General features: G+C 35.3%; 1 protein-coding gene across 7 annotated transcripts in view; it reads right to left on the bottom strand.

The window, feature by feature from the left end:
* The window catches only part of LOC105490044 (WD repeat domain 72), a 294,422-nt gene that overhangs the window by 131,251 nt on the left and 150,920 nt on the right, over nucleotides 1-12,251 (bottom strand). For all 7 annotated transcript variants that reach the window (XM_071066821.1, XM_071066825.1, XM_011755286.2 and 4 more), the window contains one exon: nucleotides 2,505-2,700. In XM_071066821.1, the coding sequence (XP_070922922.1) occupies nucleotides 2,505-2,700 (196 nt within the window). The remainder of the gene's footprint in view (nucleotides 1-2,504; nucleotides 2,701-12,251) is intronic.

Genomic DNA, 12,251 nt, shown 5'->3' with positions numbered 1-12,251 from the left:
ACCAGCCTGGGCAACACGGTGACATCCCATCTGTACTAAAAATAAAAATTTTAAAAAACCCCAAAAAACTAGCTTATAATGGTGGTGCTTGCCTGTAGTCCCAGCTACTCAAGAAGCTGATGCAGGAGGATCATTTTAGCCCAGGAGGTGGAAGTTGCAGTGAGCTATGATCATGTCACTGCACTCCAGACTGGGCGACAGAGCCTGCCTCAAAAAAAAAAAAAATCCTATCTAAGGCAGTACATACCACTAAAAAGAAAATCTAAAAACATTTCCTGTAATTTTACTAAGTTCTTGTGAATAGCGTTTTTTAAAATAAGCATTTTCACAAAAAGAAAAGGGCAATATTAATATGAAATATAATACTACTTGGATAGTTCTCTCTTCAATGTATTTTATGTGTCTCCCATTTAATTGCAATTGTAGTTAACATTTTCCTGCAGATAATTATTTCTGAAAATAATATATGCCCAGCATTTTGTGAATATGTTTTGTTCCTTTAAACAAAGTATTCTAAATTTCATCCACCAACACATAAAGTGGCTGTAATATTCTGGTGTTCTAATTCTTATCACAAATTAACCACAAATTTTCTTTTACCATAGGCAAAGAAAGGACTATTTAATAATTAATTGAAAGAGAATTAATACCACACTTTAATCCAAATGTCTTTAGTCATAGTAAGACTAAATTCTCTACTATCAACAGTTCTTTCTCTAAAGATGTAGTCCGGCCATGTTGCCCAGGCTGGACTCAAACTCCTAGGTTCAAACCATTCTCCCAAGTCAGCCTCCCAAGTAGCTGGGACTGCAGGCACCTGGCTAGTATCCTTATCCTGTAAGAATGTACTGGGGACAGAATTGGGCACAATCTGGTGAAATCTCAAATATGAGTAACCCAAGTGACAGAAAAATTCACCTAAAGTTTCACTTTGATGGCTGACCAACAGTTTCTTACCTGGAAAATGGGGCTCTGGGCCAATGAATAAGGTAGGCTCTCAAGATTAGGGAGAAAATTCAGAAATGACATCTACTGAGAGTTAACACACAATGAACAAATAACACTGGTTGTCTTGGGAGAGATGGAGGAAACCTATCAATGACACTACGGATGGCCTTCCATATGTATCAAAAACGCAAATGTAGTCACTCAAAATTAATTAAAAAGCAATTTTTCTACTTCTTGCTTAAAATATGTAATACAACTATAATTATGTGGTATGATGAAACAGGAGCTTTTTTACAGAGGTGAATTTACCAGATCACTAAAACTAATTTTTGGAAACAAACATGCAAATGACTTAAAATAACCATCTGGCTTTATCAAATTATTAATTTAATTTACCATAATCAGCAACTGTCCTGGCATTAAAACATATTCTACCTGTTTTGATCTCTGGCCTTCGTTAAATATGCCTTTTCATTTCTCTCTACATAACACTCTCTAATCAGTAATCTCATAAAAACAATGAGAAGAAATCATTAAGTATTTCCAAGAATGACACCCATTTTAAGATTTAACATTTTATATTTAGTAACATTGTTCCTAGTCCTGAATAAATTAAAAGAAAACCCTTTGTGAGAGATAAAAGAAGTACTTAACAATTTGACCGCCTGTAATATGTAAATTTATAACATGTTTTCCTGACAAAAACACACGTTTAATCACATGATCAATTAGCGTATTCATCAAAAGCTGACAATAAAGTTGAAAATTAAAGTTGTACTTTTTTTTTACAGTTTTTAATTTTTTTCAAGTAACAGCTAACAGTATGATAAAAATCATAGACCATTTTACAACATAAATTTAGACTCACTTGTTGGCCCTAAACCATAAACATTATCATTAGGAAGTGACAGTGATGAAGTTTGTTATAAAATCAAATGATCCAACTCTAAAAATAGTTTAATTTTTATATGATACTTCTGTTGCCCAGAAAAGGAAAACTGGCACATGACTTTTATCGAGGTACAAAGTAAAAGCAAATTTCCCCATTATGATTACAGTATTCCTGTAATATATATCCTATTAAGCTATTGTTGTTAATTCTGCTTTCGCTTTTAATTGCTTAACTTCAAAACACTGTTATAAATAATACAAGCTGTTCTTCTAGCAAATATTTATTATTATAATAGGATCCAGAAGTTCTTTAAACATTTGACAATTACAAGAGGAAATCGATAGCGGAATAGGTCAGAAACAGGGCACTTGGCTCAGTTCTTGCAGAAATGATATACTGTGAACTTATATTTTCAACACTCTCTAAGTAGCAATGCTCCTCAAGTTATGATGGTGTTACTTCTGGATAAACTTATCCTATGACCTTTTCAACTTACAATGGGTTTATCTGGATATAACCCCATCATAAGTCAAGGAGACTAGTGAATGTCTATCACTTTTGCACCATAATATAATCGAAAATCGTAAGTTGCACCACCATAAGTTGGAGACTCTATAGTAGAAAAGTTTTGTTGAAAGAGTATGCCAATAAATTTTGTACTTACTTTGCAGAGGCAAAGTGTTTCTAATACACTGTAACTCCAGTTCCTCTGTCCATTCCAGCTTTGGCAGCATCTGCTTCATCTCACAGTTACCATTCTCTGCCATGGACACTGGTTGACTATTGACTGGTATCTTTCCCAAACACTTCATGTGTTGTTGAACTTCCGCCAAGAGAACAGCTTGTATTGCTTCAGTTACCTGTAAGGTATTTTTTTAAGTGAATTATTTTTAGTATTATTACAAATGCTTAGGTATGTTGCAAAAAATCCAAAGCCCGGAATTTAAATTTGAACAGGTTTCCATAAACAATAACTTTTCATTCTTCTAGCATTAGCATCCACAACAACTGAAACGTACGTAGCAACAACTGGTACCCAGACTTTCACGCTGTTCTTTTTTTTTTTTTCCTTTGGCAATGCAAGAGATTCTAAAAGGATACTTGAGGGGCATTTTTTTAAAGTCCAGAATGTCAAACATTACACTATGGGACAAACAGGAGTTTTCAATTATTTTTCCTATTTTCGTTTCCACCAGAAGATAAAGAAAATTCATTTGAATTTATCCTATGGCTCTTAAAGACATGGTTAGATCCTCAAACTATGTATAGCTCCAAAGCATTATTTAAACAAAACACTGCATTTAAACTATGCTTTACACAGAAAAGTAAAGAAATGACTTTAATAACAAATCTCACTAAATTTTGTGTATACCTATGTGGTTTTACATATATTAAGGTATTGCAAGGCACGTCTTCCAATTGCTGTGTGTGCCCAGTCAAGGACCTATGGTTCGAAGGAGGAGGAAAGGAACACTTGCCACAGAACATCCAACCAAATTCTTCATTTTTAAAATGAAGGAGTGAAAAAAGGCTAATGAGTGGTAGAATATCACTATTGCATACCATGCATACTAACATGTAGTACTGCCTATTTGCAATACAAGTGAATGGTGCTTACTCATGAATATCATGTAATGAGATATTTAACATCAGAGTATCAATTATATACCATTAATCTAAGATATACTTCTGCACATCATGATGCTGGTAAATAACGCATATTAATATCTACCATATGAGACCAGCCTGGTTGACATGGTGAAACCCCGTCTTTACAAAAAAATGCAAAAATTAGCCTGGCTTGGTGGTGTTCACCTGTAGTCCCAGCTACTCAGGAGGCTGAGACAGGATGATTGCTTGAACCCAGGAGGCAGAGGATGCAGTGAGTCCAGATCATACCCCTGCACTCCAGCCTGGGTGACAAATCTGGTATATATATATATGTGTGTGTGTATATATATACATATATATGTATATCACACCAGTATATCACATCAGTATATCACACCACTTCTGAGATATAAATATAAATTATTATATATGTTTCTTGCTAACATATACTGCTATATATATACCACAGTATTGGTAAACCATGCTGATTTATGTATATCACATGATGGGATATATTGTATTACTTATTCATGATGAACAATTTTATAACACTGAAGTTATTTCATTTTAACTTTGTCATACATGTTATTTCATAGCACTGGTTCGATGATGTGGATAATATGGCAGAAAGAACTCAGGATCATAAGTGAAAAGGTTTGCATTTCCTATTCCACTATGACAGTTACCACAAATCCAACCTTTGACAAGTCACAAACTTCTCTGAAACTTCATGTTCTCACTTACAAAAGAGTTTGTGATACTGAGAAACATTAGGATAAGAGCTGTCAATAACAGAATAGTGCACGGAAATTGCTCTTTCTATACTCATAAATTAAGGATACTGGACAATTTTCTAAGACCCACAATGTGTCCAGACTATATCATACCCCTCAGAATGGGTAGTTTGGCCATATGCCTTCACTGGGCTTATGGCTGTCCTCTTACCCTGGGATGCTTATCACCCCAGAGGCATGCCCACAGTTGGGATCTAAAATGTCATCTCTCCCACTGAATATAATATCCTATACAACTTGGATAATCATTATTTCTTAAAAATATACAGGAATTTGTGTATTTTAATTTAATATTTCTAATTATTTGATTTACATGTCACGACTTCACTTTTTTTAACTGTTGATTTTTTTACATAGTCGTCATCACAAATGCATATTATAAGAATAAAGAAATGAATATCATCAAAAACAAGTGGAACAGAAATAACTATAGAATAAAATAGATTAACCATGATGAGTAGGGTACTCAGAGCCACAACAGTTAAAAGCAAATACTGAATGGCATCCAATTGGAAAGAAACTGAAAATATATATTTCAACTCAGTGTGAGATGAGAGAAAGGCTGTATCTTCTAAACATGTAATAATGTTATTACAGTATCTGGAATAGAGTGGACACTAAATAAATACTAGTGGAATTGAAATAGATTCTGCAGACTTTCAAAAATAAACTGTGGAAAGTATAATTTATTGATAGTTTATAACTATCAATACTTGAGTCTCTCTCTATAAATGTAGCAGATAGATTTTACAGGTAGTCAATAGAAATGGAATTTTCTCCAACAAAATATAAAATGTTTATATGGCATTTTATATAACTTCATAATTTTAATAATGAGCTAGCATTGAGCATTATGGCTATAAAGCTGTCTTCCCAACATATATAAATAAATTTCTTCCAAAACATAGATATCAAAGAATCGTATTCTTTTATGAGGCAATGTGCACAGATTAAAAATAAAGTTTACAAACTCATTGACTGGAAAGAGTCAGCTACAAATCTGGGACATATGCTTATTAACTAAAGGTATTACTGAGTCCTAGGCAAGCCAAAAATTTTAGTGGTATTCCATTAACACCTTGAAAGAACAAAATACTGTAAAATAGCATAGAGCATCATGAGGATGCATAAGAACCCCTGTGTCCTGGTTGTTGTTCCAGTGTCTAGTTTTTTTGTTATAAAACATTTTTCCCAACACTCTGCTCATGCTGACCTTTCATGTCTTTGCGGTGTCTCCTGGAAAAGCAACATTTCTAACTGGAGGCCTAAATGTCATGATGTGTACCCAGTGGTGTTAAATTATAAAATCCAAAGAAATTTAGTGCAGTACCAGAAACATGCAAATTAGCAATCCCCAAACTTTTCTGTTTCTTTTCCAGCATTTATTTTTATGTTGACTGTTCAATGTGTCAAAAGCAAAAGAGACAATCTCTAGACAAAATTATTCATCAGCAAAATTAATTCATTCTTCCACTAACCTTAAAGGTAAACATTCAACTTCTGGAGCTAATTTTGCTCGTTTTACAAAAGCATTCCATTTAACCAGGGTTAAAATGAAAGAAAAATTGTTAAGGACAGCTAGAGAGAAAGGCCAGGTCCCTTACAAAGAGAAGCCCATTAGACTAACAGTGGACCTCTCAGTGGAAACCTTACGTGCCAGAAGAGATTGGGGGACAATAGTCAAAATTCTTAAATAAAAGGAAATGCAACCCAGAATTTCATACCTAGTTTAACTAAGCTTCATAAGGGAAGGAGAAAAAAGATCCTTCTCAGACAAGCAAATGTTAAGGAAATTCGTTACCACTGGACCTGCCTTACAAGAGCTCCTGAAGGAAGCACTAAATATAGAAAGGAGAGACTGTTACCAGCCATTACAAAAACACACTGAAGCATACAGACCAGTGACACTGTAAAGCAACCACACAAACACATCTGCAAAATAACCAGCTAACATCATGATGACAGGATGAAATCCATACATATCAATACTAATCTTAAATGTAAATGGACTAAATGCCTCAATTAAATGACATAGAGTAGTAAGCTAGATAAAGAACCAAAACTATCAGTATGTAGTCTTCAACATAACATGTCAACCCTCAAAATAAAGGGTTGGAGGAAAATCTACCAAGCAAGTGGAAAAAAGGAAAAAGCAGGGGTTGCAATCCTAGTTTCTGACAAAAGACTTTAAACCAACAAAGATCAAAAAAGACAAAGACATTACATAATGGTAAAGGGTTCAATTCAACAGGAGGAGCTAACTATCCTAAATATAAATACAACCAACGCAGGAGCACACAGATTCATAAAGCAAGTTCTTAGAGACCTACAAAGAGACTTAGATCCCCACACAATAATCATGGGAGACTTTAACACCTCACTGACAATATTAGACAGATAACTGAGACAGAACATTAACAAAGATATTCAGGACCTGAACTCAGCAGTGGATCAAATGGACCTGATGTCTATAGAACTCTCCACCCCAAAACAACAGAATATACATTTCTTTCATCACCACAGGACACCTATTCTAAAACTGATCATAATTGGAAGTAAAACACTCCTTAGCAAATGCAAAATAACTGAAATCATAACAAACAGTAACCAGGACCACAGCACAATCAAATTAGAACTCAAGACTAAGAAATTCACTCAAAACCATATAATCACATGGAAATTGAATAACCTACTCCTGAATGGCTTTTGGGTAAACGAAATTAAGGCAGAAATGAAAAAGATCTTCGAAACTACCAAGAATAAAGATACAACATACCAGAATCTCTGGGACAGAGCTAAGGCAGGGTTAAGAGAGTAATTAATGGCACTAAATGCCCAGATCAAAAAACTAGAAAGAGCTCATGTTAACAACCTAACATTACAACGAAAAGAACTAGAGAATCAAGAGCAAAAAAATCCCAACACTAACAGAAGATCAGAAATAACCAAAATTAGAGCTGAACTAAAGGAGAGAAAGACACGAAAAAACTATTGAAAAGATCAACAAATCCAAGAGCTGGTTTTTAGAAAAAAATAATAAAATAGATCACTCGCTAGACTAATAAAGAAGAAAAGAGAGAAGATTCAAATAACACAATCAGAAATGATAAGGGAGATATTACCACTGACCCAACAGAAATACAATCCTCGGAGAATATTACAAACTAGTAATATATGCACACGGCCTAGAAAATCTAGAAGAAATGGATAAATTCCTGGACACATGCACCCTTGAAACCTGAACCAGGAAGAAACTGAATCCCTGAACAGACTAATAATGAGTTCTGAAATCGAGGCAGTTAAATAAACAGCTTACCAACCAAAAAAAGCACAGGACCAGACAGATTCACAGATGAATTATATGAGATATACAAAGAAGAGCTGGTATCATTCCTACTGAAACTATCTGAAAAATTAGAAAAGGAAAGGACTCCTCCCTAACTCATTCTATGAGGCCAGCACCACCCTGATACCAAAACCTGGCAGAAATATGACAAAAAAAGAAAATTTCAGGTCAGTATTCCTGAAGAACATCAATGAAAATATCCTCAACAAAATACTGGAAAACCGAATCCAGCAGCATATCAAAAAGCTTACCCACCATGATCGAGTATGCTTCATCTCTGGGATGCAAGTTTGGTTCAACACATGCAAATCAATAAATATGAGTCATCACATAAACAGAACTGAAGACAAAACCACATGATTATCTCAATAGAAGCAGAAAAGGCATTCAATAAAATTCAACAGCACTTCATGTTAAAAACTCTCAATAAAGAAGACATTGAAGGAACATATCTTGAAATAATAAGAGACATATGTGACAAAACCACAGCCAACATCTTACTGAATAGGCAAAAGCTAGAACCCTTCCTCCTTGAAAATCAGCACAAGACAAGGATGCCCTGTCTCACTACTCCTATTCAACACAGTATTGGAATTTCTGGTCAGGGCAATCCCACAAAGGAAACCAATAGGTCATCCAAATAGGAAAAGAGGAAGTCAAATAGGAAAAGAGGAAGTCAAACTATCCTGCTTGAAGATGTCATGATCATGTATCTAGAAAAGCCCATCGTCTCAGCCCAAAAATGTCTTAAGCTGTTAAGTAACTTCAGCAAAGTCTCAGGATACAAAATCAATGTGCAAAAATCATTAACATTCCTATAAACAACAGTCAAGCTGAGAGCCAAATCACGAATGAACTCCCATTCACAATTGCAACAAGAAGAATAAAATACCTAGGAATACAGCCAACTAGAAAGGTGAAGGATCTCTACAAGGAGAATAACAAACCATGGCTCAAATAAATCAGAGATGACACAAACAAATGGAAAAACATTCCATGTTCATGAATAGGAAGAATCAATATCGTTAAAATGGCCATGTTGCCTAGCAATTCACGGATACATTGCCATTCATATCAAGCTATCAATGTCATTTTTCACATAACTAGAAAAAACTATCTTAAAATTCATATGGAACCAAAAAAGAGTTAGAATGTCCAGGGCAATCCTAAGAAAAAAAAAAAACAAAGTTGGAGGCGTCATGTTACCTGATTTCAAACTATACTACAGAGCTACAGTAACCAAAACAGCAATATATTGGTACAAGAACAGACACATGGACCAATGGAACAGAATAGAGAACCCAGAAATAAGATCACACATCTAAAACTATCTGATCTTTGGTGAACCTGACAAAAACAAGCAATAGGGAAAGGATTCCTTATTTAATAAATGGTGCTGGGATAACTAACCAGTGTTAGCCACATGCAGAAGATTAAAACTGGACCCCTGCCTTATACCATATACAAAAATTAACTCAAGATGGATTAAACACTTGAATGTAAAACACAAAATTATAAAAACCCTGGAAGACAACCTAAGCAATACCATTCAGGACATAGGCATAGGCAAAGGTTTAATGGCCAAGATGCCAAAAGCAACTGCAACAAAAGCAAACATTGGCAAATGGGATCTAATTAAACTAAAGAGCTTCTGCACAGCGAAAGAAATTACCAATAGAGTAAACAGGCAACCTACAGAATGGGAGAAAATTTTTGCAAACTATGCATCTGACAAAGGTCTAACATCCAGGTTCTACAAAGAACTTAAACAAATTTACAAGAAAAAAGAAAACTCTATTAAAACATGGGCAAAGGAAATGAACAGACACTTTTCAAAGGAAGACATACATGTGGCCAAAAATCATATAAAAAAAGGTTAACATCACTGATCATTAGAGAAATGCAAATCAAAACCACAATGAGATAACACCTCACACCAGTCAGAATGTTGAAGTCAAAAAATTACAGATTAAAAAATAAAAAAATAACAGATGCTGGAGAGGCTGTGGAGTAAAGGAACACTTATACATCGTTGGTGGGAATGTAAATTAGTTCAGCCATTGTGGAAGACAGTGTAGTGATTCCTCAAAGACCTAAAGACAGAAATACCATTCAACCCAGCAATCCCATTAGTGGATATATACCCAAAGGAATATAAATCATTCTATTATAAAGACACATGCACACGTATGTTCATTGCAGATCTATTTGCAATGACAAAGACATGGAATAAACCTAAATGTCAATCAATGGTAGACTGGATAAAGAAAATGTGGCTCATATACACCATGGAATACTATGCAGCCATAAAAGAGAACAAGACCATGTCCTTTGCACTGACATGGATGGAGTCGGAGGCCATTATCCTCCAATAAACTGACACAGGAACAGAAAACCAAATACTGAATGTTCTCACTTATAAGTGGGAGCTAAATGATGGGAACACTTGAACACGACCTACCCTGAAACCTACTGAAGAGCAGAAGGTGGGAGGAGAGAGAGGATCAGGAAAAACTACTAATGGGTACTAGGCTTAATGTCTGAGAGATGAAATAATCTGTACAGCAAACCCCCATTATACAAGTTTATCTATGAAACAAATCTGCACTTATACCCCTCAACTTAACATAAAAGTTTTCAAAAAAGTAAAATCAAGCTAACATAATTCGACTAACTGCTTAAATGAATGATTTTATAAATAATTTGAGGATGGCTGGGCGTGGTGGTTCACACTTGTAATCCCAGCACTTTGGGAGGCCAAGGCAGGAGGATCATTTGAGGTCAGGAGTTTGAGACCAGCCTGACCTACATGGTGAGACTCTGTCTCTACTAAAAATATAAAAATTAACTGGGCATGGTGGCTCATGCCTGTAATCCCAGCTACTTGGAAGGATGAGGCAGGAGAGTCGCTTGAACCTGGAAGACGGAGGCTGCAGTGAGCCGAGATCATGCCACTGCACTCCAGCCTGGGTGACAGAAAGAAAAAGTAATAATAATAATAATTTGAGGATCGGCTATTGAAGCAGTAAAATGGATACTTGGAAGAGTCTCTATTCTTCCTGAAGGGCTGCAATACTCATTTCCATTTTACATATGAGCAAGACAAATAATCAAGAAGTTTAACCTATCCTCCAGATCATGCATCAGGCCAGTAGCAGAGATGAGAAGAGAATCTTGAAGGCTGGACTTTCTGTAGAGTGGGTAAATTCTCTGGTAGTCTTTGTCTACAGCCAGCATTTCACATACCGTCACAGAGTCATAGAACCTTAAAGGTCTGTTAGTCCAAACATGCTCAAAGCACATTAAAGTTTATTTGAAGGTCAAATGAACAACTACCAAAGATCTTCAAGCGAGAGCAATTTAAGAGAAATGTTTTGTTGAATCCTTCTTTTTAATAATTTTTTCCCCATTTAGGAACATTTTGGCTACTGGGGAAAAAAATCTCACTTTTAATAGATAAGCCTTTTTGGGGTGACTACTAATGTGCTGATAAAGTTGCATGTACTTGTGTTTATTCCAATTATTACAGAGGTTGCCTGCATAGCTACTCATTCATTCATTAAATATGTATTGACTGCGTACTGTCACTTCTGCTTTCCTGGGCATTGGTAAGAGAGGGGCAAATGAGACAAACAAGGTCACTGCTCTCAGCAAGCTTATATAACAGTGTGAAGACAAAATAAGCAAGCAAAACAGTAAATAATATAATTTCCATTAAAAGTAATCACAGCAAAAAAACTAGGTAATGTGATGATGACTAGATGAGTGGGGTTGGGTAGAATGTGGCAACAATATTAGTTGGAGTTATAAAAGAAGACTTCTTTAAGGAGATAGATTTTTAAGCAAAGACCTAAATGATTAATGAAGAAATGAGAATTCTAGCCCAACAGAACAGTAGGATCCTGAGTTCAGATGAGCTTTATGTCTTCTGAAAATAAAAAGAAAGCCAGTTGGGGCTACATCAAGGTAAGATAGGAGGTGGTATATGATGACAGATGGGGTCAGGCTGGGGAAAAAAATCACAGGCATACTTGCAGGCCAGGACAACTAGTTTTTATAGCCATTCCAACTGTGTATATTTAGTATTACAGCATCAGCCCCTACAGTATATTACGAGTTAACTTTTTTTGTTTCCTTATAACCAAGAATAATCATTTGTAATTGGAGTTATTGCTATTTCAATCTTGCAAATTTGATATGTAATGTATCAAGTTCATAAAAAAGAATAAACTTCTAGTAAACATTCATTGAATCAATGCACAACTATTTATTGTACAATGCACAAAAGTACTGGTAAAATTTTGAGACCAAAAGGAGCCTTAAAGGAGAAAGAAGGACTTAAATTGGACATTGAAGAAACCAGCCCTCTAAGTCAACTCACAGATGAGGTACTCTCAGAATGTAAAAAAAAAAAGATTTATTAAACTACAAAACTATAGTAACCAAAAGGCATGGTACTGGCTCAAAAGTAGACCTATGGACCAATGGAAGAGAACAGAGAACCCAGAAATGAATCCATACACCTACAGTGAACTCATTTTTGACAAAAGTGCCAAGAACATACATTGGGGAAAAGAGAGCCTCTTCAATAAATGGTGCTGGGAAATCCTTATGCAGAAGAATGAAACTAGACCCCTATCTCTTACCATATACAAAAGTC

Source organism: Macaca nemestrina, chromosome 7, assembly GCF_043159975.1.
Source record: "Macaca nemestrina isolate mMacNem1 chromosome 7, mMacNem.hap1, whole genome shotgun sequence".
Lineage (NCBI taxonomy): Eukaryota > Metazoa > Chordata > Mammalia > Primates > Cercopithecidae > Macaca > Macaca nemestrina.
This window is presented reverse-complemented; position numbering and strand designations above follow the sequence as displayed.